This window comes from Impatiens glandulifera, chromosome 8, assembly GCF_907164915.1.
Source record: "Impatiens glandulifera chromosome 8, dImpGla2.1, whole genome shotgun sequence".
NCBI classification, from domain to species: Eukaryota; Viridiplantae; Streptophyta; class Magnoliopsida; order Ericales; family Balsaminaceae; genus Impatiens; species Impatiens glandulifera.
In genome coordinates this window covers 10,794,497-10,808,572 of record NC_061869.1, presented here as the reverse complement: position 1 = coordinate 10,808,572, position 14,076 = coordinate 10,794,497, and the positions used below count along the sequence as shown (strand labels likewise).

General features: G+C 29.1%; 2 protein-coding genes across 3 annotated transcripts; one reads left to right on the top strand and one right to left on the bottom strand.

Annotated features, from left to right (window-relative positions):
- Positions 1-2,651: 2,651 nt before the first annotated feature.
- On the top strand, positions 2,652-8,633 carry LOC124913439 (fimbrin-2-like). Of its 2 annotated transcripts, XM_047454022.1 has the most exons (15): positions 2,693-2,745; positions 2,834-2,889; positions 2,970-3,140; positions 3,413-3,654; positions 3,739-3,910; positions 4,398-4,436; positions 4,548-4,616; positions 4,703-4,819; positions 5,805-6,016; positions 6,247-6,402; positions 6,493-6,692; positions 6,770-6,927; positions 7,013-7,109; positions 7,208-7,299; positions 8,115-8,633. In XM_047454022.1, exons 3-15 carry the CDS (start codon positions 2,973-2,975, stop codon positions 8,316-8,318), a joined length of 1,926 nt encoding a protein of 641 aa, XP_047309978.1. In that variant the 5' UTR covers positions 2,693-2,745; positions 2,834-2,889; positions 2,970-2,972; the 3' UTR covers positions 8,319-8,633. The 2 variants fall into 2 exon arrangements, with proteins under 2 accessions (XP_047309977.1, XP_047309978.1); XM_047454021.1 differs by having other exon boundaries at positions 2,652-2,889.
- A 2,394-nt stretch (positions 8,634-11,027) lies between these two features.
- LOC124911484 (probable sodium/metabolite cotransporter BASS3, chloroplastic) lies at positions 11,028-12,831 on the bottom strand. The gene is made up of 4 exons (XM_047451979.1): positions 12,310-12,831; positions 12,123-12,218; positions 11,485-12,042; positions 11,028-11,401 (listed from the first exon to the last, which is right to left on the bottom strand). Exons 1-4 carry the CDS (start codon positions 12,678-12,680, stop codon positions 11,188-11,190), a joined length of 1,239 nt encoding a protein of 412 aa, XP_047307935.1. The 5' UTR covers positions 12,681-12,831; the 3' UTR covers positions 11,028-11,187.
- Between the last annotated feature and the right edge of the window lie 1,245 nt (positions 12,832-14,076).

Genomic DNA, 14,076 nt, shown 5'->3' with positions numbered 1-14,076 from the left:
CTAATTTTGCTTCTTTTCCACTTCTTAAATTAGTTTGCTCAATTTTATCATGACAAAATTATGTCAAATCTTGTTTTTTTAATTTGATCTTAATAACATAAGAGAAGCCTTCAACAACACGAGTATCGAGTATTGGAGAGATTAAATGTCTCATGTTTGATTCATACTAAAAAACATTAAGTTAAATGATAATACATAAATTCTATTTAAAAGATCTAAAACATATTGTGTCTATTTGAAAACACCTAGAGCGGAAGAAAAGCTGAGTTTGAACGGACAAATGTTATTAAATTTGTTAATATATATCTGATTAGAATATATTATAATATTATTTTATCTAAATCAATATTCCAATAAATTATTGAAAAAATTGTCCAAATCTAACCGTCTCCAAATTGGACCAATATTCTCTAGTTCTGGAAACAGGGAATTACATTGTCATCATTTATTGGATATGAACACAATCATCAACTTATAAGTAGTTAAGTTGGAAAGAAAATCACATCATAAATATTTTTTGGGGTTCCAAAAAAAAAGAAGATAAACTCATCAAACATATACAAATTACTTTATGTGATGCCTATTTTCAATTTTGGGGTTGATACACATTTATATTTTGGTAAGTGTAGTTGGACTTTGTTCATTTAATAATATAGGAGGTTATAATGCGTGTTAAAGAAATAAATAGAATACACTCAAAATTTGATTAGGATTGAAGATCAATTACATCATTTATGGTAGATAATTTAGATAGTACAAAACAGACTTACCTTTGAAGATATTTTTCACATAGTCATTTATAATGTTTGATTTTATTTGTTAGTTTCCTTCTTCTTTTTTTGTCTTTTGTTAATATTTTTATTTGGTGGTAGATTGTTAACTTTCTATTTATAGAACTTATTATCATTAGTGGATAGTAAATAATATTTTTTGTTAGGATGATAGTGTTTCATTTAAGTTTTATCTTATTTTTTATATTCGTTTTTATAAAATTACGTGATTTATCATAATTTGAGAGTGTTTATACGCAATCTTGTTGATATAAAAATTATTTATTTGAGAAATATTGATTTTTTTCGTAGATTTTAATCTGCATTAACAAATGAACAATTAGAAAATTAAAAATTGATTATTGTTACTTGTATACATCTTTGTATAAATATAATTGATCTCGATACAAAATAAAATACATCAATATCAAGATAAAAAATATTTTAAAATAAAAAGATTATAAATTTAAGATAAAAACCATTATTTAAATTTTGTTTCTCTTTCAATGGTTATATTTAAAAAGAATAAAAGTAAATGAAATTATATTAGGTTTGTACTAATAGATTTTAGAAAGAACAAAACAATTAATATAACCCATCTCAAATTTTTTAATAATATGATTTTGTATATTGAAATATAACAAAATTATTGAAATCGGGTTGCAAAAATCTCACATAGTGAGTTTTGATATGAAGAGCTAAAAGATAATGGTTTAATTTGTTTGCTCGGTTCTATTAGTTTTATTTGTTTGCAAAAAATTACTACTAAATTATACAATTATATCTAAAATTTAATTTAAAAAATAAATATCCATTGTGTATATTTGTTTATAAAAAAAATACATATTATAATTGAATAGTTGAAAACATTATTATTAATATAAATGATTAGAGAATAATGATAAGTTTAACTAAATTACATATATTTTTTTAAATTTTAACCCAATGATTAAGTTAATTTAGTGGATTTTACTTACACCAATAACTTATATTACCAAAAAAAAATAATCGAATAAGTCTATATAAAAATAATATATATATATATATATATATATATTTATTTATTTTATTTTTATTTTTTTTGAGAGAAACACCAAAAATACAAAATCATTTTATTTTTCTGCATTTTTTAAAATATTATCATATTTTTGTTATTAAATATTCATTTTTAATTGAATAAATGTTTCTTTCATATAAAAGAGTTAGCGAGTGAAACAAATTGATAAAATTATAGTATAACCATTTGTATTTTTCTCCACTAATTTGAAATTCTGACCGTTAGATTGTGATTAGAATAATTTATTAGAGATTATCAATTATTAATGCAAGACTCCTACTTTAACCTTTTATTGAAAATAACAAAAATCCCATTGTATGGAAGTGTTAAAACACACTTCAATCTCTCATTGATTGATTAATTTTCTATATATACATTTTTTCTTTCTAATAAAATTTCGTCACATATTAAATAAATATACACGCGAATGAATTTTCGAGAAAGTTAGTATGACCCTCAATAATTATAATATTAATAGTGAAAATCAAAATCAAAATTTTTAATTTTTTTTTATAATTTCAACCTAGAACTAGAAAAGCTATTATAAATTTCAATTTTAATTTTCACCTAAACAAACATAGATTGAATAATAACTGCAACAAAATGCTTCTATTAAAGAGAATTGTGTAATATTTACTCATTGTTATAAAGTATAAGGATCTACTTAATTGTTTGAGAAATTTTGAAAAAAAAAACAAATATTTAAAAAAAAAATCTAACTAGCGGTTAGTAAAGAAGGACAATAAGGTCATTAAATTTGAATTCTCAAAAATCTACACAAAGTATATGCGACAGCTCTTCTCCGTCCCCAGCATTAGGCGCATTTCTCTCTCTCTTTGTACTGAGAAATCAAAAGGTTGATAATGGTATCATGTGAATGATATAGAGAGAGAAAGATAGTGAGATCAAGCTTACACGGTAAGATATAATACTCATTCAGTTTGATTATCCAGAAACCGGATTCATTCATTACAGATGACTGCTTACGTCGGTATCTTAGTATCAGATCCATGGCTACAGAATCAGTTCACTCAAGTCGAGCTTCGAAGTTTGAAATCTCATGTAAGTTTCCGATTAGTGAAATTGTATTCATCGACTTGTTTATTTGTAGATTTTCCGATTGGATTCTCTTATTATTGCAGTTCATGACGATGAGAAAAGAGAGCGGTCGTCTTACGCTAACGAATTTACCGGCTATGATGTCGAGGTTGAAGCATGTAGGAGAGATCCTTACGGAGGAAGAGAGAGTTTCATTTCTTCAAGATTCGTATCAAAATTTGGACGATGATGTCGACTTCGAGCTCTTTCTTATGGTTAGTCAGTACTTAATTGTTTTATAGATAAATCTAAGGAGTTCGATGTTAAGATGAAAGTTAATAGGTGTATCATATTGAAACAGCTATCTGTTCTTATGCATTTCAACTCAGATTGTTTTAGCATCGTTGTGTAATCTAGTCAGCTCAGTAGGTGCATCGTATGGAAACAGATATTTGTTCTTATGCATTTCAACTTAGATTAAGATTAGGCTGATCTGAATCTGAAGTTGATCATCTATAGTTAAAGATGTTTTTATATGAAATGATAGGTATATCTGAACTTTCAAGCGCATGCAACTGCAAAACTAGGAAGTGGAACAAAGCACTCCTCTGCTTTCCTTAAATCTCCTACTTCTGCGTTGCTTCACACAATTAGTGCATCTGAGAAGGCTTCTTATGTAGCACATATCAATAACTATCTTAATGGAGATGAGTTTATGAAGAAATATCTTCCAATAGATCCATTAACTAATGATCTCTTTGAAATTGTTAAAGATGGAGTTCTTCTCTGGTAATTATAAAAATGATTTCATATGGTAACTTCTATATATATGATTCACAGTTTGATGGTTAAGCATTTTTTTCTCTGCAACAGCAAGCTTATTAATGTGGCAGTTCCTTCCACAATTGATGAAAGGGCTATCAACACTAAGACTTTACTCAATCCATGGGAAAGGAATGAGAATCACACTCTCTGCCTTAATTCTGCCAAGGCTATTGGATGTACCGTCGTTAATATTGGAACTCAGGATTTTATTGAAGGAAGGGTATGTGTGTATAATTCCTTAATAGATTGACTGAATCAAATGAGATCTGCATCTAGGATTGGCTAATTGATGCTTTAATATTTGTAGATTTTAAATTCTTGGATATTTTGTACAAACAAGATCCTGTAAAACAAATATGGGCAATCCTTTTGTTAAAGTGTATTCTCAATCTTTTCAATATTCTTGTGTTTCTTCACGTGCTCTTTCTTAGCTTAACCAAACTGGGTATGATTAGTACATCAAATGCAGGCCCTTACTATGTGTGTAGTGTACTTGATTCCTTTTGTCTTTAGTTGAACTTCAACTTATAGATTAAACATATGAAGCAGCATTATGAGCAATATGTTAGGACAAATCCTTAATTTATTTTCCTAATTCATTAATTGAAGAATGTCTCAATTGTTTTTGTAAGGGTAAGATTCTGCTTCACATTCATCAATTGGAACATTCTAGAACTCTGAAAATATCCTTTTCTTTTTATTTGCAGAGGCATCTTGTGCTTGGATTGATATCACAAATCATCAAGGTAAAGCTTCTGCAAATATATTTCATAGAATTTTATGGTCTCATTTGACTGCTAATTCTTTAACCTTCCTTATATTTGTAAAGTTGACCTTCTCAAGTCATGATATTTCAGATACAATTGCTAGCAGACCTCAATTTAAGGAAAACACCTCAACTAGTAGAGTTGGTTGATGATAGTAAGGTGATATTTAATTTCTTTCTATAATAAGTTATTATTATGGCATAAACAATAGTTGAGATAAAAATAAAGCAATCTGGAACTCTTAGGATGTTGAGGAGCTGATGAATTTACCACCAGACAAGATTTTGCTTAGGTGGATGAATTTTCAATTGAAAAAGGCAGCATACAAGAAGACAGTCACCAATTTTTCTTCTGATATAAAGGTTAGTCTGATTTAATAGCAGCTACCACTGTTTCCCTTCTTTTTAACAAAGTTTATTTCATTAAAAGTTTTGTTTAGCTATAACAACAAACGAAAAACAAGAACAACAAAATATAAAGCATTAAGTGGTGGCTTCAATGAGCGATGAAGTCCACACTGAGCCTCACTGACGCGAGTCTTTGGGGTCTTACTGAGCTTTTCAAGAACATCCACAATGCAGCCCTCGGGTCTTACTGGTTTTGTGGACACACTCCAAAATGAAAACAAAACTAATCTATTTACTTTTCAAAAAATGAGGATCTTATCATTGATCCACATCTATGCGACTTTCGTGGGAAAAAAACACACCAAATAAATACAAGTCATGCTATATGTTGACAATAGTTAATTGATATAAATCGAAATCATCAAAGAAATAACAAAGTTCTCAAAAACCTGAAAAAACGGCTCAAAATTCTAGGTCAAGGTGCTCAAAGATCAACTTGAAATTGAATTTTCTTGGTGGAAGCATCATGACCATGAGTAGGCCTAGTTCCCTTCTTGCTGTCATAATTGACGGTGGTATATAATTTGTAGCCTCTTTTGGACTTGGATTTAACAATCTTTGCTTTCTTTTTTGTTTGCACTCCTTGCAACCTCCGAGAGATGTGTTTATATACAAATAAAATTCACATTCTTAGTTCTGCAAAAACTCGGAATCATAGTTCTCATCGAAACAAGTTTCCTTTTGCCTAAGCATGCTAACACTAGTTAATCAATTTATTGTTCAATGGAGTATCAGAACTCCAATATGTTTCTGTGTTTGTTTTTTAGGCTTATAAGTTTTGTAATTGTGCTGCTTGAACACTTTTGTATGCTTTTGACAGATAAATCTAAATGAAATTCCTTCTGCTAGTATTAATACCAGAACAAATCAGTTTTACCCTATAATGGGTGGTTTTTCTCAGAAAGGTAACATTTTAGTGTACCATGTGATCTAACTGCAGGACGCAGAAGCTTATGCTCATCTATTAAATGTGCTGGCTCCGGAGCATACTAATCAATCTATTTTTGCTTCAAAAGATCCTATGGATCGAGCAAAACTAGTTCTTGAACATGCTGATAAGATGGGTTGCAAGAGATACTTAACTTCCAGAGATATTGTTGAAGGCTCTCCAAATCTTAATCTTGCATTTGTGGCACATATATTTCAACATAGGTAACAATGTCTTTTCTTTTAGTTCATTTCTATTAAATGTACATGCATGGCAATGGGATGTTGTGCTAGTCTCCTTTAGGAAAAAGAAAATCCTAGTTAAGATAATGTACATGCATGACATAAAATGTTGTTTATGATTGTTCTCACATCTTTTTATCTTAGCAATGGTTTCAACATTTTTCCCAAGAGCGTGATGATAATCTAAACTTTGTATGTTGTACCACCTGTAGGAATGGCCTATCAAGACAAACAAAGCAAGTGTCTTTCCTTGAAACATTACCCGACGAAGATCAGGTGTCTAGAGAAGAGAAGGCATTCCGGTTTTGGCTAAACAGTCTAGGAAACTCGTCATATATTGACAATGTTTTTGAAGATTTGAGAAATGGGTGAGCTTGTATAAATATGAATTTAGAAACAGAGAAGCAGTTTACATGAAGTTTGAAAATGTGTTTAAAAATAGTTGACTCATTTTGCAGGTGGGTTCTTTTGGAGACTCTTGACAAGGTGTCACCCGGGATTGTTAATTGGAAGATTAGCAGTAAACCTCCAATTAAAATGCCATTTAGAAAAGTAGAAAACTGCAATCAAGTTGTGAAGATTGGGAAACAATTGAAGCTATCTTTAGTAAATATTGCTGGGAATGATATTGTTCAAGGAAACAAGAAGCTGATATTGGGTAAGCAAATGAGAAATATTTTTGATAGATTTGATTTAACTTGTGATAATTGAAAATACTTTGCTCTCGAATTTCAGCTTATCTATGGCAACTAATGCGATTCAACATGCTTCAACTTCTGAAAAACTTGAGATTCCATTCATATGGAAAAGAGATCACTGATGCTGTTATTTTAGAGTGGGCTAATAGTAAAGTTAAAACAACAGGAAGACAAAGCCGCATGCTTAGTTTTAAGGTGAAACAAACTTTTCTTTCTTGAAATTGCTACTAAAAATTGTTTTCTTTATTAGGGAAATGACAATTTGGTTCAATTTTGGCAGGATAAGAGCTTGTCAGATGGAATTTTCTTCCTTGAACTACTTAGTGCTGTAGAGCCACGAGCTGTTAATTGGAGTCTTGTTACCAAAGGAGAAACAGGTTCTTGAACAATTGCACTTTTTCTTTACCCACCCTAAATAGCTCGACATTCGATTCTCATTGAAAAACATCTTTTATGTGTTGTTTAATTGATGCAGAGGAGGAGAAAAAGATGAACGCTTCCTATATCATCAGCATTGCTAGGAAGTTAGGATGTTCTATATTTTTGCTAATTGAGGACATAACTGAGGTACACATTTCTCACAATCTTCAGATTGCTCTTCTATATATCTATTGCATTATTTATTGACATAAGTTGGCAAATAATGCTGGTAATTCAGTTTGGTTATTTGGATTAAATCCAAATTATCAATCGGTTCTCTCGTCAAATCATCAATAACCCGACTCATTTGTGAGAACAGGTCGTGCGTTGGGGTGCGAACCTGTTAGTCTAACATTAAACGTCTTTATATATAACAAAATAACCTTAGTTTATAACATTTTAAATATTAAATACTAATATTATTTTGACCAAATAACCCTCTTTGTCAATCAAACACGATAAAAAAAAACAGATTATATTGAATAATCTATGCTATACTTTTAATTATTTTTTGGTGAAGCAACTGAAATTTCATTAATACGAAGTTCAGTAATTGATTACAACAAAAATAGTTATCAAAACCAAATACTTTTTTTTAAACTATAGTTTATTCTCTATAGGAAGTTAACACGATCCCACGTTCATGCCCTCGCTTCATCAATTTAGGACAAGTTTTTGGCCTCCATTTCTCTAATATAGAAGTTGTTTTTAGCCAATGCCTATTTGGAAACTGTTTGATCCAAATTATAGTGATATTTTTGACAAACATAACAAATCTAGATTAAATAAATGCATACCCAATTATCCAAAGAAAAACATGCATTTATACTTAGATGACTAAAAAACACATGATAATTTTGTGTTTGGTAATATGAACTTGAACTATTACTACTACTAGTGTTATTTCCTTCCTCCTAATGGAATCCTGACAAGGTAAAATTGGACATGAATAATAACTATAGATAAACCAAAAGATGATGCTTACACTTACAGCAAGCATCATGTATTGGTTCTTGAAACAACAAGCAATAGTAGAAGACAGGCCAGGCGGTGCAATATCTGACAACGAGAGTGTGGGTATTTCCGAGACAACGTCGAACACATCATCAACAATTGATGATACTTCTTCTGAATCATCTACGGATGAGAATGGTTGTAATAGATGAACAACAACCACCAGAAGAAGAAGAAAGAATGGTGTATGGTTGAATTTCTCTTCAATCATATGCCAATTATAATAATAAGTTGGTTGAATTTCTTTCTCAACAACCAACCAATATTATTTTTTGTTTTTGTTATTGTTCGGTTAGTTTGAGATAATAATATTTTTTGGAAAAAACTGGTTAGGGTGGTGGGGAGTGATCAGAGATAGTATGTTGTGCAAATTTGTGTTGTTATTTTATTGTGTATAGAAAGATTGTGAAATGAACTGCATAAGATAAATATATATATATAGATTGAAAAATCTCATTTATTTGACATTCTTTTAAAGTTGAGTAATTGCTTAGAATAAAAGGATTAATACTAACAAGGATTCATAATTGGATTGTTTTTTCTGTTGCCATAGTTAAGTTTACAGATGTAAATCAGATTTTAGTGTTTTTAGTGGAAATTTTTGAAGCTCTTAAATTCAAAGAATTTACACATGAGCATCTAGAATTTAGGTTGGGCTTAAAAATTGAACTATTTTTTTTTTTATAAAACGAGTGAATAAAGATAAATTTTATTATTTTTTAATAATTGGATAAACAAACAGTGAATTATATTAAATATTAATTAGACAGTGTGACATTTTCGTAAAAAAAAAATAAAAATAAAAATTCTGGCTGATACGGCTCGGTCAGTTTGGTTTTTTTATTTTCAAAAACTCACTACTAAATAATATAAATATACTAAAATAAAATTTCTTTAAAAAATATATCAACTGTAATAATAATAAAATACCATTATTATAAATTAAGGCTTCTTATTAGTGGTCAATTTCGACTTTCTATTTAAAACCTTACAAATTGGGGCTTCTCACATTATCAATTTGTACAAAAATAAGGCTTCTCTCCAACAAACGTTTAACAAATTAATTACGTGGTTTTTATTTAATAAATGTTAAAATCATTGGCCAAATATTATTTATTAAAAATAAAAACCTAAATCTGCTCAATTTCAACATAACCCTCGCTACTCTCCTTCATCTTCTCACTTCTTTCTTCCATCTTCTCACTTCTTTCTTCCGGCATTCGAAATGTAAACTTTTTTTTTCTTTGTTCAATCTCTTAACTGCAAAAGATCACAGCGATGAATTCAGGTTTAAACTTTAAACTATTATTTGCCAGATTTATAATGTCTTCCTCCCAAGGTCCCTTTCAAAGTTGTATGTCGAGTGTTTATTGTTACTGTGGCTTACATGTCCTATTCCAAATCGGACTTTGTAAGCCACATAATAATAAACACTCGATATACAATTTTGAAAGGGACCTTGAGAAAAGACATTATAAATTTAACAAATAATAGTTTAGAGTTTAAATATGGAATGTCACTGTGATATTTTTGCGGTTAAGAGATTCAACAAAAGAAGAAAGAGATGAGGGTTTATCTTTGGGGTGCTGTAAGAAAGAAGAATAGACGGCGGGCGCGGGCGGGCGCAAGCGGCAAATGACTTATTGAGAAAAAAATAAGAGAAGATGAAGGAGTCGCGAGACTGTTGAAATTCAGCGAATTTAGGTGTGTTTTTTTTAATAAATAATATTTAGTCAATGAAATCATGTAATTAATTTATTTTTAATATGTGTATTTGTTTATTTATAAATAATTTATTTAGAGATGTTTTATTTTGTACAAATTGACAATAAAAAGCCTCAATGTGAGGTTTTAAACGTGATGCCCAAAATTGTTATTGGCATCCAATAAAAAGTCTCACTCTGTAATTGTAGCAATAATAAAATATTGCATATAGAATCTTGTTTGCTTTTCTTATTTTTTTTGAGAAGTGATAAAAGGAGGGAATGATATGTCACTACATCGAGAAATTTTGTTATTTTTTTGATTAATCAAATTAATTGCGCCAAATTATTCTCTCTCTCAGTCATTTCTCTTTCTTTTATTCTTATCCCCATTCTTTTCTCTTAAAAAAAAAATTATATTCTTTATTTTATTCAATATTCACATAAGAGATGCTTCCAAATATAGCACAAGACCCACAAACACAATATTTATTTATTTTTAAACACAAAATTATATATATATATATATATATATATATATAATTCTATACCGAACAGAGGTGGTCCTGATCCACAAGAAGAAAGAAAGACAAACATACATGAAACATTATAAGAGCTCTTTCGATATAGGACAATAAGATCTTCTTCTTTTCTTTATTTAATTTTATTTATTTAATTAATGTTTTTTTTAATAAAATTTAATAATCACTGTACCCTCTAAATAAATAAGAGAGGAAATATTAAATAAAATATATTTGAATAGATAAAAAATAATAATGATATATATAAAGTGAAACGAGATAAAATAATAGATTTTAGTTATAATCTAAAATAACAAAACTCAATATCAAACTAGATCTTATTCATTTGGATTCATTCATTCAAGACCGACCTTATCAAAGATATTTTAGATGGTATATTCTAGACACTTGGTTTGGCTTGTTTTATTTATAATGATTTATTTATTTTGAAAAAAAAATCAAAATCAGAAATAGAACAATAACTAATCCATGTTTTTTCTTGTTTTTTTTAAGTATATATGAACATACAACTAATAATTTATTTTTTATTTAAAAAATATTTAAATAATTATCATTTGGGTTCATTTGCAAACACAAAGTTGTCAAGAAAACTTTTGAATATTATTTTTGGAAAATGATTAAAAGTCATCATTTCTGTGTGTATAAACTATATTGTATATTGTTTGTTATGTGTGTATTGAAATTGTCCTACAACTACTTACTATACAGACAATATATGCAACCATGCTAGTAAAGATCTCACCTTTAGTGTCTTCAATTGTTTTCAATTGAAGAAATTATTGTATCAAATAAGAGGGTAAATCTCTTATTCTAAAACCGCCACCCCAAAAAGAAGCTAAACAAAGACCCATTATAGCCATGACCACGACCGAACAAGCTGGAGGAACCGCATGACTACTCCCGAGGAATTGGCTAGCAAGAAGCCCCGCCAATGTCGAACTTTGCATTCCCGTGCATAAAGATATTGTCCTGCTAACTTCTTCTTCTTCTCTGCAATGCCATAATATCAGATCTTATAACTGATTTGAGAACAATTTCATTAATTGGTTGATTAGATCAATATGATTAAATACCTTATTAATGGATGAGCTTTAGAAATCCAATAGCCAAGTATAAACGAGACAGCATGAAAGACAAGAACAGGACAAACCAATTTCAAACCCTCTTGAGAAACGATTTGACTCCTATTAATAGCCAACGGACTTCCAATACATAAAGACGTGCAAACTATGGCCACCAATGGCATAACAGGCCGAATCACATTCACAATTGGTTTAGCATAACTGTTGAGCACTAGTCCGAGTGTCACAGGAACAAGAACAACCTGTAGAATGGACTTTGACATGGCTATGGCATCGACAGGAACAACAGATCCTATGAGAAGGCCAGTTAATATAGGGGTGACGATAACAGATGCGATTGTAGTTGAACTTGTCAAGAGAATGCTTAAGGCGACATCTGATTTACTCAAGAAACTAGCGTAACTAGATAATTGGGCTCCTGATACACACGACATTAGGATAAAACCGGCATGAAAAATCGAAGACATTCTGAATGCCCTTGCTACTAATACCCCGAGTGACGGTTTAAGCACATATTGCGCAATGAATCCAACAGATAGGGGAATTGGCCTGAAATAATAAGTCAAATTTGGATTAAACAAACAAACAAACAAATATGACAACATACTAATCAATTGTTGATTGTTTACCTTTTGAATGCAAGAGCGAAATCATCAATGGAGAGTTTGATTCCAATTGATAACATGATTCCTCCTAAAGCAGGGGCGTATAATTCCTTTGATACCCTATAACAACAACAAATCAACAATCTCATCTAGCTCTAGTTAAATTACAAAACAAAGAAAGAAACCATGATCAATGAAGTGAAACCCATACCAAGTGAATGTTGAAGGCTTAGTTAGCGCGGCAACAGCCGTGAGTGTAACAGACAATGGAAGCATTGCTGATAAAATCTGAGAAGAATCATTGTTTTCTACCATTTCCGATGAGTTTCTAGGGTTTATACCGAATCGAAGTAACGAGAAATTACCTTCTCTCTTCTGCAATCCTACTTTTCCGATGAACGGATATGACGACGTCGAACAGGCTAACGCCGAGAATGATGAACACCCAATAGAGTATTTTGCTATACGATTCACGGTGGATGAGATTGAGAAAGAGCGGTTACTTGCCGACGACGAAACTGGGTTGGGAATTCGGAGGGGTTTAAGAGGCGGTGGAAATGAGAAGAATGAAACTGAGGCCATAATTAGGGTAACGAAGAAGATGGAGATGAAGAAGAAATTGTGAAAAGTGAAAATGGTTGAAATCGGAGGTTTTATCCTCGCCGGCGGCCGGCCGGGAGTTATTTCACCGGCGAGGTTTTAGGTGTGAAAAAGTGAAAAACGAGATTTAGGTGAAGAGATAATGGAAGAAGATATTCACCAAAAAAAAATATATATTAATATTATTATTGTGATCATTAATAAATAATAATTTTAAAAGTGATTATTATTATAAAAAAAAATATAATAAGTTGAATTATTATTTAAGATCTGAGATATTTTTAATAAAATTTATAACTAACTAGCTTAACTTGGCATGCTTTAAATAGAAGGGGGTGTTAAAAAGATAAATTATATATTTTAACAAATAGAGTAGAACAATATTAAACACAAGTTTTCAATTGTATTTAAATAGTTTATTGATTATATTATTTTTTAAATACTAAAAAAAATTTATTAGAGTTGGTTAGAAAATAACTTCTAATGAAATAAAATAATTTTTTAATAGATTTAATTATTATTTGAAACTCTAATTTAGATAGTTTTTTTTATATGATATTAAAATGTTTTTTTTATGTTATTTTAGGTAGAATATTATTAATTTTTTCTCTATTGAATTTTATTTTTTTATGCTAGAATATTATTATGTTTTAGTGAACATTTTATTTTAATATTATTTATTACTTTCTCGAGGATGGTTTATAAAATAAAATAAAGAATATCGATTTTATTTGTTTTTGTTTTTTTTGTTAGGAAATTCATTATCTATATTAACAAAAATAAATAAATAATAAGAAAAAGAAGAAAAGTCTTACAATCCCAGAAGAACTATTTGTGGGGGTAAAAAAAAAATGAATGTCTGAAAAAAAAATTATAATAGTTCTAATTTAAGTACAAAAATTATATAGATTAAAAAAAAGTTAAAATGTTTGTATTGAAAGTAATCACTTTTTGGGAAAAGGTGATAATTCAAAACAACTTTATTAAAAAATAAACTTACTTATTAATAAGTCAAAGCTTTCATTTATATAGCCTTACTACTTAAATAAAAAAATTTAGATTTGAAAATGGAAATAAAATTAATTCTTATATTTTTTTTAGTGCATGATCAGTTTTTTCTACTAGTTATAATTTTCATTTTTAACTATTTGTAAGACTAGTAAATAATTAATTAAATTTTAGTTTTAATTTCTAATTTCTAATTTTACAAAACATTATCTTAACTGATAAATTTAATAAATAATATAGAAAACAATTTGAAAATTGAATAATATTACTTGTAAAAATGTTTAAACATATCTGATAAATTTAATAAATAAATTTAAACTATTTAATGCAATTTAATATGTCAAAATCAATAGTTCACACACTACTTATT

What these genes read in the sequence shown, in the direction of transcription:
- LOC124911484 (XM_047451979.1), bottom strand. Translation starts at nt 12,680, where the DNA reads ATGGCCTCAGTTTCATTCTTCTCATTTCCACCGCCTCTTAAACCCCTC. An exon ending in TTCGCTCTTGCATTCAAAAG is followed by an intron (nt 12,043 to 12,122) that starts GTAAACAATCAA and finishes TTATTATTTCAG; the next exon opens with GCCAATTCCCCTATCTGTTG. An exon ending in AAAGCTCATCCATTAATAAG is followed by an intron (nt 11,402 to 11,484) that starts GTATTTAATCAT and finishes ATGGCATTGCAG; the next exon opens with AGAAGAAGAAGAAGTTAGCA.
- LOC124913439 (XM_047454021.1), top strand. Translation starts at nt 2,803, where the DNA reads ATGACTGCTTACGTCGGTATCTTAGTATCAGATCCATGGCTACAGAAT. An exon ending in ATTTTTCTTCTGATATAAAG is followed by an intron (nt 4,820 to 5,804) that starts GTTAGTCTGATT and finishes ATCTAACTGCAG; the next exon opens with GACGCAGAAGCTTATGCTCA. An exon ending in GCACATATATTTCAACATAG is followed by an intron (nt 6,017 to 6,246) that starts GTAACAATGTCT and finishes TACCACCTGTAG; the next exon opens with GAATGGCCTATCAAGACAAA.